Genomic DNA, 13753 nt, shown 5'->3' with positions numbered 1-13753 from the left:
GGATGGGACAGGTTTGGAGGGATATAGGCCAAACGCAGGCAGGTGGGACTAGCGTAGCTGGGACATGTTGGCTGGTGTGGGCAAGTGGGGCCTGTTTCCACACTGCATCATTCTGACTCCGGGCAAGAGTCTCCGTGCTTTTAACCGATCTTTTCCACTCATGTGATGGTAACAAAATAAGACACAAAGTGCTGGAGTAACTCAGTGGGTCAGGCAGCATCGCTGGAGAAAGTGGATAGGCGACGTTTTGGGTTGGGACCTTCTACAGACTGATGAGAAACGACTTCATACCAAACTGCGGCAGGTTTTCCACCACTCTGCACCATGTAAACCCGGACACAAGGAACTGCAGATGCCAGAAGCTTGTGCAAAACACAAAGTGCTGGAGTAACTCAGTATCACTGGAGAAAAAGGGGGGGGAAGAAAGGTGGCAAAGAGGAGGGGCAGGCAATAGGTGGACACAGGCAAGAGGGGGCTTTGATAGACAGATGCTGCCTGACCCGCCGAATTCCTCCGTCACTTTGTACTTTGCTCAAGATCCCAGCATCTGCAATTCCTTGTGTCACCTCCAACACTTGGTCGCTGCCTGTGTGGAGTTTGCACGTTCTCCCCGTGACCACGTGGGTTTTCTCCGGGTGCTCCGGTTTCCTCCCACATCCCAAGGACGTGCAAGTTTGGAAGCTAATTGCCTTCTGTAAATTGTACCTAATGTGCAGGACAGACTAGTGATTGCGGGGTGATTGTGGTCGGCGTGGACTTGGTGGGCCGAAGGGCCTGTGATGCATCCGAGATGCTTATATAAGATGTATCTAAGTAACGGATAGGTGACGTATCGGGTCGAGACAACTCCTTCAGACCCTTCTTCTTCAGAATGGTCTCGACCTGAAACGTCGCCTCCAGAGATGCTGCCTGTCCCGCTGAGTTACTCCAGCTTTTTCTGTCTATCTTTGCTTTCAACCAGCATCTGCAGCTCCTTCATACACGTTGTGTATGAATAGTGATGGAACTAGCATGGAACTGTATTCAAAAAGGAATTTCACTGTTCCTCATACACGTGTCAAATAAAGTACTATTGAACCCCATTGTGTATCTAAACTAAACTAAACTAAACTTTTTAACGCTCTAACTTTGTGATCTGTTTACCCTGTATATACATAGAGCCAAGGTAGGCACAAAATGCTGGAGTAACTCAGCAGGACAGGCAGCATCTCAGGAGAGAAGGAATGGGTGACGTTTGGGGTCGAGACCCTTCTTCAGTCTGCCTGTCCCGCTGAGTTACTCCAGCATTTTGTGTCTACCTTCGATTTAAACCAGCATCTGCAGTCCCCCCCCCCCCCCTTCAATCTCCCTTTAGCACAGGGGGGGGTGAACTATGAATACCACAACCATTTAAGGACGATAAGTATAAGAAGATAACTGCAGATGCTGGTACAAATCTGCAGAAGGGTCTCGACCCGAAACGTCACCCATTCCTTCTCTCCTGAGATGCTGCCTGACCTGCTGAGTTACTCCAGCATTTTGTGAATGAATACCTTCCATTTAAGGACGAACTTTTTGCAGAATCCCCACCTTTGTGAGTTGACACTTGCTTAATGCAAGTTGCAGATAATTGTTACAACCTCCAGTTCGACTCAACCCCTAACGGTTGTGGTTGTGAATGATCCAGGAAGCCGAGCTGATTGCGAACCGTGGAGGCTGTTGGATGCCGATGACTTCATCTCGCCAGCGAGTGGGTGGGTGTGAGTTTCAGAAGCAGTGCAGCAGCTGATTTGTTGTCAGGCACAGTCAACCTTGCGGTGGGAACCTTACTGCCTGTGTGCCGGCTCTCTCTCTCTCTCTCTCTCTCCCTCTCTCTCTCCCACTCTCTCTCTCTGAGTTCAACGTTGTTTTTAAAAGGTTTTTTTTCTCCCAAAGTTTATAAATATTTCTAGCACTTGGGAGGAAGTTCGCAGCCAAGTGCACTTGGAAAGGAGGGGAGGAGAGAGAGAGAGAGAGAGAGAAAGAGGGAGGAGGAAGAATTAGATTCTCCTTGTAGAATGTCAAGACTTCAAGTGGGATCGGCGTAAGCGATGGGGAACTGAGGTTGGTGGGGGAGAAACTATCCCAGTGTTAGCCTGGGTGAAACAATCTGCAAATATATATATATATATATATATATATAGAGAGAGAGAGAGAGAGGGAGAGAGAGTGTGGACACATGACGTGGAACAGCACGATGAGCAGTGGCTACAGCAGTCTAGAAGAGGACTCTGGAGAATTCTTTTTCACTGCAAGAACTTCCTTCTTCAAGAAGCCTCAAGCTAAGGCTAAACCCGAGCGGGTGAGTGTGTGTGAGTGTGTGTGTTGTGTATATATGTGCATTTGCTGGCTGGACGCCTGACTCCTTTGCAAGGCAAAGAGAGAGCGATATCCTAATTGCATTAGCAAAGCACAAAAGTGCCGGAGGGACTTGTAGACCCAAGGAACTAACTGCAGGTGCTCAATTTAAAAAAAAAAAAGACACGAAGTGTTGGAGGAGCTCAGCCGGGTCAGGCAGCGTCTCTGGGAGAAAAGGAATGGGTGATGTTTCGGGTCGAGACCCCTTCTTCATTCAGACTGAGGTGCTGCCAGACCCGCCGAGTTTACTCCGGCACTTTGAGTCATTTTGTGCGTTAACCAGCATCTGCAGTTTCCTCGTTTCCACGAAGGGCAGATGCTGGTTTACAAACAAAATAAAAAAAAGGTGCTGGAGTAACGCGACTAGTCAGTCAGCATCTGTGGAGGACGTGGAGAAGTGACGGTTCATGTCAGAATATAAGTCAAGTCAAGTCAAATTTATTTGTATAATAGAAGAGTACAGCAGGGGATCGGGCCATTCGACCCACAATGTTTGCGCCGAACATGATGTCATTGATGTAACAAACTGATGTAATCTGCCCTCACATGATCCATATCCCTCCATTACCTGCACTTCCATGCGCCTATCATAGTCTCTTAAACACCACTATGGTATCTGCCTTCACCATCACCACCACCCCTGGCAATGTGTTCCAGCCCCCCACTATTTGGCTTGGCAGAGTCTGAAGAAGGGTCTCGACTCCAAATATCACCCAGAGTCAATATCTTTCCCCAGAGATGTTGCCTGGCCCGCTGATTTACTCCAGCACTCTGTGTCTGTACTTGGTCAGGACCCTTCTTCAGACTGAAGCCCTCTCTAGGGATGCGGCTGACTCCAGCACTCTGTGTCTGCACTTGGTCAGGACCCTTCTTCAAACTGAGGGACACGGCTTCAGTCTGAAGAAGGGTCCCGACCCGAAACGTCGCCTCTCTCTGTGTGTTCTCCAGGGATGCGGCTGACTCCATCCAGCACGTTGTGTCTTATGTTTGCTGGAGTAACTCAGCATCTGCACCAGGGAGAGACAAGACGACATTTGTTGGCCGGGACTCAGTCCGAAGGGTCCCGTTTTTGTGCCTTCCCTCCACAGATGCTACCCGACCTGCTGAGTTCCACCGGCACTTTGTGTTGTTTTGCTCAAGATCCCAGTAATGGCGTTTTTCCTTGTCTCTCTGCTAATTATACAAACCAGAATAGATAACATCTATCATTTAGGTTGAGAGGGATATGGGCCAAACGAGGGCAGGTGGGACTAGTGTAGATGGGGCATGTTGGTCGGTGTGGGCAAGTTGGTCGGTGTGGGCAAGTTGGGCTGAAGGGCCTGTTTCCATACTCTATGACTCTGTGACTCCATAACTCTTCGACACAGTCTCCCTGTGCACTGTAAACCTTTGAGTCCTTGGCAACCGGTCTGTATGCCTCGTTGCCAACAGTACACACCTTTTATTTGTGGCACTGAAATAAAATATTTACTTTCTGACCGAGGCACTACTAATATTTATGGGGCTCCTTTTGGAAAGTGAGGTCGATGTTTAGTTGAGGTGATGGGGCGGATTACACGTGGGGTAATTGCCCTGGCAGGCAGTTCTGTACAATTATCAGCAAGGACTGTCTGTAGTCAGAGATAAGAGATTGTATGTGGACAGGCAGCTATGAATGACTCTATATGATTTTTTTTTTACCAATCTCGTTGAGGGTGAGTTTAAACAGAACCTGTCTTGTGTTTTTGGTTAAGTAACTCAAAAGCAAAAAGTTGCAGTCCCAGATTTAAAGCACAAAATGTCAGAAATACTCAGTAGGTCAGGCAGCATCTGAGGAGAGAGAATGCATCATTATACTTGCAGTAAAATACAAAGTACTGGAGGAACTCGACAGGTGAGGCAGCATCTGAGAGAGAGAGAGATAGGTACAGCACGGAAACAGGCCCTTCGGCCCACCGAGTCCACGCCGACCATCCATTCACATTACCCATTCGCATTAGTTCTGCTATCCAACTTTCGCATCCACTCCCGACACACTAAGGGCAATTTACAGAGGGCCAATTAACGTACAAACTCGCAAGTCGTTGGGATGTGAGAGGAAACTGGAGCACCCGGAGGAAACCCACGTGGTCACAGGGAGAATGAGCAAACTCCACACACACACAGCACCTGAAGTCAGGATCGAACACGGGTCCCTGGTGCTGTGAGGCAGCAGCTCTACCATGGAGGGATTGGGCAGACAGCGTTTTGGGTTGTGACCCTTCCTCAGACTGATGGAGTAGGGGGATATAGGTAACTCGGGGGGGTGGGAGATGAGTGTGTGGGGATGGGGAAAGGAGTAAAGTGACCAGAACATTCCAGCATCTGCAGCTCCTCGTGTTTCCATCTTACATTTGCACTTCTGATTTTGGAGACACAGAGAACTGCAGATGCTGGAACCTCGAGCAAAACTCAAAGTCCTGGAGGAACTCAGCAGGTGAGGCAGCACCAATGGAAGGAATGGACAGATGGCATTTGAGGCCGGGCCTCTTCTTCAGAACCCAACCCAAAACGTCACCGAGCCAGTTAATGTTGTCTTTCCACTCCCTCCACTGCCTGACCCTTCCGAGTTCCTCCAGCACTTTGTGTTTTGCTTGAGACTCCAGTGTCTGCAGTTCCTTATATCAGCTCTGTATGTGAAATAATCTCTTGTTTGGAAGATTGGAATAGTTCTTCCGCTATCCAGGTTACTGTTTATTAATTGTATTGCCACTGTGTTGTGTGGTCGGTATTGCATTAAGGGAGGGTATCTTACTCAAAGTGCTGCTTTGGTTCAAACACTGCAGCAGTGGCTGCAGTTAATGGTTGAATGGTTCTTTATCACCTCATGTACGGAGGCACAGTGAAACTTTTATTTTGCATACAGTTCAGTAAAGTATCACCATGCCCAAGCACAATCCCTGATGAAGTACAGAGTGTACAGAAATAGTCCACTGAGTCAGCACGAAGTGTCGCCAGGTTTTGGCGCCATTTTCAAAGTCCAGTCCGGTCGGTCCGTGGGTTCGGTCTCCCGCAACGGCGCCCCATCCAGGCGAGCCCCAGAGGCGGCACGGTGGAGCAGCGGTGGAGTTGCTGCCTCACAGCGCCAGAGGCCCGGGTTCGATCCTGACTACGGCTGCTGTCTGTATGGAGTTTGTACGTTCTCCCCGTGACCGTATGAGTTTTCTCCGGGTGCTCCAGTTTCCTCCCACACTCCAAAGACGTGCAGGTTTTTAGGTTAATTGGCTTTGATAAAAATTGTAAATTGGTGTAAGTGTGTGGGGATCACTGGCCGGGGTGCACTCTGTGGGCCGAAGGGCCTGTTCCCGTGCTGTATCTCTAAAGCCTAAAGTCCCAGGCTGCTGCAGGGCCTCCAGCCATCACCTCCGTCCGGACTGTCGCCCCTCTCCTCGCCTGGCCATCTTCACCCTTCGTGTCCCAAGGATGCCTCCTGCAGCCGAGGTAGAGGGGGGGGGGGGTAGGAGGTCGGGCCTTGTGTTCACAGAGGAGGGTTGTGAGCTCTCTCTGAGCGAAGCCAGCTGGGATCGGGATGGCCGGGCTTGCTAAGTGATAAAGAGTGGAGTTGAGTAATACTGGGTGGTCTGCTGGCCGATGTTGTCCAACATCTCGAGCGGCAACTTCAGTGGCAGGTCCATCGCTGCTGGAGCTCCTCTCCTCCTCCTGAGCCTGAAGACATGTTGATTCAATTGCATCCTGATGGGTTATCGGTTTAAACTTGAAAGCACCAGATATCACATTTCCACACTATTTATACCCCTGTCACGTATGTTACATATTTCACTCAGTTTAATTTAGAGATACAGCGTGGAAACCTTTGAGCCACCGAGTCCGCACTGACTAGCGATCTCCACCTCCCCACCTCCCGTACACTAGTCCTATAGTACACACTGGGGACAATTTTACCGAAGCCAATTAACCTACAAACCTGCACGTCTTTGGAATGTGGGAGGAAACCGGAGCACCCGGAGAAAATCCACGCAGTCACAGGGAGAACGTGCAAACTCCCTACAGACAGCACCCGTAGCTGGGATCGAACCCGGGTCTCCGGCGCTGCAAGCGCTGTACGGCAGTAACTCTATCACTGCGCCACTGTGCCGCCCTAGCATTCAGAAAGCATTCTTGCCGCCTGCTCTCCAGTTCGCAGAAAGATTATACAGGATTACAATCAAGCCGTCTACAGTGCACAGATTCAGGATGAAGGGAATAACGCTTAGTGCAAGATAAAGTTCAATTAAAGATAGTCCGAGGGTCTCCAATGAGGTAGATGGTAGGTCAGGACCACTCTCTAGTTGGTGATAGGATGGTTCAGTTGGGAAGAAACTGTCCCTGAGTCTGGAGGTGTGTGTTTTCACGCTCCTGTACCTCTTGCCTGATGAGCGAGGGGAGAAGCGGGAGTGGGCCTATGCTGGTTCCTTCCAACCCAATCCCCTTTGTTCCACTCCTCTGCCGCTTTGCTGTAGCCCGAGCATCCTCCCCTCTCTCGCCAGAAGTGGTCCCGACTCGAAACGTCACCTATCCATGGTCTCCAGAGATGTTCATGCCTGACCAGCCGAGTTACTCCAGCACTTTGTGCCCTTTACTGAAACGCATTCCCTGAAATATTTTTTTTGCATAGATAGGTAGATAGATAGATACAAAGTGCCGGTGCAACTCAGCAGGTCAGGCAGCATCACTGGAGAAAATGGATAGGTGATGTTTTGGTCTGGACCCCTGAAGAAGGTGTCTACCACATGTAGAGTGGTGATAAAATCTGTTTATGTATATGTACCATTTATGTTTATGCATATGTACCCCTGGTGTTCCAACATTCCCGTTAGATTGCTGCTGTTTTCTCAGTGTAGATTCTCCTTGTCCGGGATGTGTTTAGTCAAGACTTCATTGGAGCTGCAAGTACAGCCTCTTGGTATCTACAGCAGCTAATCACAGCTATGTTCACATGATGTTGTGGCCACTGAGTTTATTAGCAGTGCCGAGTATTCGTGAGGCGTGTATTTTTATTCATTCTAAATATAAACAACATTGCTCCAATGTGTGTGTGCAGATTGACAATTCAGCACATATTAAAACCCAGTTTAAAACACATACACTCACACATAAACGTTTAAAAATATGCACGCTTACAGATACACACAATTACACTCGTACATACACTTACATACCTACACTTACAGATATACACTCAAAATATACACACAACCATGCACTTACACGCACACACATAAAATTACACATGCACACATGCCGTCTATATCTCTCATTTCGCTTTCCCCTGATTCTCAGTCTGAGGAAGGGTCTCAACCCGAAACGTCACATATTCCTTTTCACCAGAGATGCTGCCTGACCCACTGAGTTACTCCAGCTTTTTGTGTCTATCTACACTTACACATGCACTTACACATACAAACATACACACACACACACACACACACACACACACACACACACACACAGACACACACACACACACACACACACACACACACACACACACACACACACACTCATACATACACACCCACATACACTTAACTTACACGCACACACACACCATTATTGCCCTGCATTAACTGCTGCAGATTCTTCCACCTACACTTGCTGGCCTTACAATGAGAACACCCCGTGCTTTTCAAGTAGATCTGGTAACAAGACAAAACACCACCCCCGTGCTGAGGAAGGAAAAGATATGGTCGGAGTTTATTATGTCTTTAGCAGAAAATGCAAGGACAGGGGGAAGCTGTTTACTCTCCCGTAACTTTTAATGAGATGATAACAAACCCGTGGCCTTCATTTCACCTTGCCTCTACTCTCGAGCCTTGATGGCCAATCTCAGATTTAAAGTGAACGGTTAGCCCAATGTGAAATACATTTCGGGGAAAGATGGTCACAAAAAACTGGAGTAACTCAGCGGGTCAGGCAGCAATCCTGGAGAAAAAGAATAGGGGGTCACGACCCAAAACGTCGCCTACTCCTTTTCTCCAGAGATGCTGCCTCAGTGGCAGTGGCCACAACATCATGTGAACATAGCTGTGATTAGCCGCTGAGTTACTCCAGCGTTTTGTGTCTGTCTTTGGTTTAAACCAGCGTCTGCAGTTCCCCACTACACATTTTGGGGAGGATGGTTCCAGATTTTCTCGCCACCTTGTATGTGGAAGACCCTTTCATCGGGGGATCCCGAACGGAACGCCACCCATCCGGGGATGCTGCCTGACCTGCTGAGTTACTCCTGGAACTGCAGATGCTGGTGTATACCTGAAGATAGACACAAAATGCTGGAGTAACTCAGCGGGACAGGCAGCATCTCTGGAGAGAAGGAATGGGTGACGTTTTGGGTCGAGGCCCTTCTTCAGTTACTCCAGCACTTTGTACTCACTCCAGCACTTGACCAATTTCCCTCCTGGGATAAATAAAGTTCTATCGTATCGTGTTCGTTGGGTTGTTTAAATTAATACTGACTAGCTAATTAAATTATTGCATCGTATGGGAGGCACATTCCCAATCTCGTTGTACCCCTGTACAATGACAAGAAAGATATATTGTATTGTATTGTACCTTGCCAGGCTTTGTTCCACCCTCACCTCTCACTGACTATGATCGATTGGTCTGAAGAAGCGTCCCGACCCGAAACATCGTCTGCCTCTCCCGCTGAATTCCTCCAGCACTTTGTATTTTGTTCAAGATTCCAGCGTTTCCAGCCTCTCCTCACTTGCATCCATCAGCTCATTGGCACCTCGTGATCCCGGGCCAGCCGGAATGTGGCCCCGGGTGATTTGTAGTCTTTGCAGGCCATTTAAATCCATTTGTCACTGAGATGTGATTGCCTTTAAGAACCACTCAAGACCCTTGTTATGTACAAGAATGGAAAGCAGTGTTGACACTAATTGCATTACAAAAACCACCCTTGTCGACAGTGTTAACATGAACCCGTTACTGTCCATGTGTGAAACCAGTGGCGCAGCGGGAGGAGCTGCTGCCTCACAGCACCAGAGACCCCGGTTCGAACCTGACCTCGGGCGCTGTTTGTGTGGAGTTTGCACGCGCTCTCTGTGACCGCGTGGATTTTCTCCGGGTGCTCTATTTTCCTCCCACACTCCAAAGACATTGGTTAATTGGCCTCTGTAAAATGACCCGTGGTGTGTCGGAAGTGGATGGGAAAGTGGGATAACATAGAAAGAGTGTGAATGGGTGATTGATGGTCAGCATCTGTGAGCCGAAGCACTGGCTTCCACACTGTAGGGAGAGGTTAAGCAGGCTAGGACTATGTTCCTTGGAGCGTAGGAGGATGAGGATTCTAGAGGTGTACAAGATCATGAGAGGAATAGATAGGGTAAATGCACAGAGTCTTTTACTCGGGGTAGTGGAATCGAGAAGGACATTGGTTTAAGGTGAGGAGGGGGGAAAGATTTAATAGAAACCAGAGGGGCAACTTCTTTACACAGAGGGTGGTGGGTGTATGGATTGAGTTGCCAGAGGAGGTAGTTGAGGCAGATACTATTGCAATGTTTAAGGAACATTTAGACAGGTACATGGATAGGTTAGTATAAGAAGATAACTGCAGATGCTGGTACAAATCGAAGGTTTTTAGTCACAAAACGCTGGAGTAACTCAGCAGGTCAGGCAGCATCTCGGGAGAGAAGGAATGGGTGACGTTTCGGGTCGAGACCCTTCTTCAGACTGGTCACAAAATAGACACAAAAAGCTGGATGGGTTACGTCTAGAGGGATAAGGGCCAAACGCAGGCAGGTGGGACTGGTGTAGATGGGGCTTGTTGGTTGGTGTGGGCAGGTTGGGCTGAGGGGCCTGTATGACTTTGTGACTAATGGAATGCATTTTGTGAGGGAAGTTTAGTTTAGTTTCCATGCTGTTTGACTCTACGACTCCATCTCTAAACTGAAGACAAACACCATTCAGGATGGGTTTGGTTTTTTCCTTCATGGGTGACTTTATTCCCTTGCTGTTCACGACGTATTGTGAGGTGGTTGTTTCTCTGCGGGCTGTGACGGCGTTGAGTGGAAATCCCCGTACCGTCCAAGCTAAAGGTCACCTGTCGGGGAGGGAGTAACGATGAACCTCGCCGAGACTGCGTGGCCTGCATTCCAAGAGCAACTTTACTTGAGTGTGGAGTGACATCACTCTGGGGCGAGGCTGGAGAGAGAGAGAGATTTGCATTTACGTGGCACCCTTTCACCAACTCTCCATGTCCCACCTCGCTCAACAACCACCGACTGTGGAGGCTTAAAGGTTCGGTGACGTTGAAGTGCGGAGAAGGAAAGGAAACGTTTAGGAAGGAACTGCAGACGCTGGTTTAAACCGAAGATGGACGCAAAAAGCTGGAGTAACTCAGCGGGACAGGCGGCATCTCTGGAGAGAAGGAATGGGTGACGTTTCGGGCCGAGACCCTTCATCTGAAGAAGGGTCTTGACCCAAAACGTCACCCATTCCTTCTCTCCAGAGATGCTGCCTGACCCGCTGAGTTACTTCAGCTCAGCTTTTTGTGTCTAACTTCAGAAGGAAGGAAATTGGCAGGCTTGATGTTTAGGTTTATTAGTTTAGTTTCATTTATTGTCAGGTGTAACGAGAGGCACAGTGGAAATCTTTAGTTGCGGGCTATCCAGTCAGCGGAAAGACAATACATGATTGTAATCGAGCCGTCCACAGTGTACAGATACAGGGTGAAGGTAATAGCATTTAGTCGGCAAGGTAGAGTCCAATGAAAGATATTCTGAGGGTCTCCAGTGAGGTAGATGGGAGGTCAGGAGTTGGTGATAGGGTGGTTCAGTTGCCGGATAACAGCTGGGAAGTAACTGTCCCTGGATCTGGAGGAGTGCGTTTTCAAACCTGCATCCCTTGCCTGAATGGGGAAGAGGGAGTGGCCAGGATGAGACTAGTCCTTGGTCATGCTGGTGGCCTTGCCTGGGGCTGTGTGCCGTGTAGATGGGGTCAATGGAAGGGAGGTTGGTTAGTGCGATGGTCTGGGCTGTGTCCATAGCTCATTGTAATTCCTAACATGTTGTGGTGCATCCTGAAGAAATGTTTTCTACAGCGCATCTGTAGAAGTCAACTGGGTGAAACAACCCTGGAAAATGTGGATCACTTTCCGTACCTTGGAAGTCACCTCTCCTCCAATGTCGACCTTGATGACGAGATCCAACATCGTCTTAAGTGTGCTGGACGTCTTCGAACGAGTCTTTCAAAATCGTGACATCCGAACAGACACCAAAATGTTAAGTGTACAAAGCAGTGGTGATTCCAACGCTCCTGAATGCATCAGGAACCAGGACAACATACCCACGCCATCCGAAAACACTTGAAAAGTTCCATCAACGATGTCTTCGAAGCAGCTTAAATATCGGCTGGGAAGACAGAAGAACCAACGTCAGCGTGCTGAATGAAGCGAAAACATCAAGCATCGAAGCTTTCATCATCAGGAACCAACTAAGATAGAGTGGCCATGTTGTTCGGATGAAAGACGAGCATCTACCAGAGCAAACCTTCTACTCCCAGCTTAAAGAAGGCAAATGTAAAAGAGGCGGACAAAAGAAGAGATCCAAAGACGCCTTAAAAGCCAGCATGAAGAAATGTGAAATCAACATCGGCAATTGGGAAACCAACGCCAAGGACAGGAAACTCTGGCAAACCATCATCCAAAAAGGAACAGCGACCTTCAAAGCCAACAGATGCGCAGAATTAGAAGAAAAGAGAAGTAAACGGAAAGAGAGGCTGCAACAACCAAAGCCCGATCTGACATCTGGAATTACCTGCCCTGAAGGCCGAAGAAGTTTCAAAGCCAGGATTGGACTCATAAGCCACCTGACAGTTCATAAAAACAATGGAACATAGACCATCATCCTCGACCTCGAGGGGTATCCACAACGACGAGAAGTTGGTGAGAGTTGTTGGGGACATGCCGAACATTCTAAGCCTTCTAAGGAAGTAGAGGTGTTGGTGTCACATGTACCTTGGTGCAGTGAAAAGCTTTGTTTTGGACCCGATACAATCAGATCAGATATACTATTATACCGAGTGCAATAATGGTGGGCGTGGGCTAGGTGGGGGAAGGGCCTGTTCCTTTATGTAGAAACAAAGAACTGCAGATGCCAGATGATACACAAAAGGCCTCAATGTGCTGGAGTAACTCAGCAGGTCAGGCAACATCTCAGAAGAAAAAGGATGGGTGACGTTTTGGGTCAGGACCCTTCTTCATTGAAGTGGACAAATGACCGTGTAAGGGCTTGATTCACAAAATGCTGAAGTAACTCAGCAGGTCAGGCAGCATCTCAGGAGAGAAGGAATGGGTGATGTTTCGGGTCGAGACCCTTCTTCAGACTGATGTCAGGGGGGCGGGACAAAGGAAGGATATAGGTGGAGACAGGAAGATAGAGGGAGAACTGGGGAGGGGGAGGGGAAGAGAGGGACAGAGGAACTATCTAAAGGTGGAGAAGTCGATGTTCATACCGCTGGGCTGCAAGCTGCCCAAGCGAAATATGAGGTGCTGTTCCTCCAATTTCCGATGGGCCTCACTATGGCACTGGAGGAGGCCCATGACAGAAAGGTCAGACTGGGAGTGGGAGGGGGAGTTGAAGTGCTCAGCCACTGGGAGATCAGGTTGGTTAAGACGGTCTGAGCGAAGGTATTGAGCGAAATGATCGCCGAGCCTGCGTTTGGTTTCGCCGATGTAAAGAAGTTGACATCTAGAGCAGCGGATGCAATAGATGAGGTTGGAGGAGGTGCAGGTGAACCTCTGTCTCACCTGGAAAGACTGTTTGGGTCCTTGGATGGAGTTGAGGGGGGAGGTAATGGGACAAGTGTTGCATCTCCTGCGGTTGCAGGGGAAAGTGTCCGGGGATGGGGTGGTTTGGTAGGAAGGGACGAGTGGACCAGGGAGTTACGGAGGGAGCGGTCTCTGCGGAACGCAGAGAGGGGAGGGGATGGGAGGATGTGGCCAGTGGTGGGGTCCCGTTGTAGGTGACGGAAATGTTGGCGGATGATTGGTTGGATACGCTGGCTGGTGGGGTGGAAGGTGAGAATGAGGGGGTTTCTGTCCTTGTTACGAATGGGGGGAGGGGGAGCAAGAGTGGAGCTGCGGGATATAGAAGAGACCCCAGTGAGAGCCTCATCTATAATGGAAGAGGGGAAGCCCCGTTTCTTGAAGAATAAGGACATCTCTGAAGCCCTAGTGTGAAACACCTCATCCCGGGCACAGATGTGGCGTAGACGGAGGAATTGGGAGTAGGGGATAGACTTTTTGCAGGAGATAGGGTGGGAAGAAGTGTAGTCCAGATAGCTGTGCGAGTCAGTGGGTTTATAGTAGATAAGAGCTTTGCATGGATGGTGGTGGGAGCTCTGAATGGTCTGGATTTTG

At 49.0% G+C, this 13753-nt stretch overlaps 1 protein-coding gene across 2 annotated transcripts in view; it reads left to right on the top strand.

Moving 5' to 3' along the window:
• The first annotated feature begins 1806 nt into the window (after positions 1 to 1806).
• rassf3 (Ras association domain family member 3) overlaps positions 1807 to 13753 on the top strand; it is a 56922-nt gene continuing 44975 nt past the window's right edge. For both annotated transcript variants that reach the window (XM_078417238.1, XM_078417237.1), the window contains exon 1: positions 1807 to 2320. In XM_078417238.1, coding sequence (XP_078273364.1) covers positions 2198 to 2320 — 123 coding nt within the window. In that variant the 5' untranslated portion in view covers positions 1807 to 2197. The remainder of the gene's footprint in view (positions 2321 to 13753) is intronic.

The sequence above is a fragment of the Rhinoraja longicauda genome, chromosome 20 (genome assembly GCF_053455715.1).
Source record: "Rhinoraja longicauda isolate Sanriku21f chromosome 20, sRhiLon1.1, whole genome shotgun sequence".
Lineage (NCBI taxonomy): Eukaryota > Metazoa > Chordata > Chondrichthyes > Rajiformes > Arhynchobatidae > Rhinoraja > Rhinoraja longicauda.
Note: the sequence above shows the minus strand (reverse complement) of the source record. Positions and strands in the feature narration are given on the sequence as shown.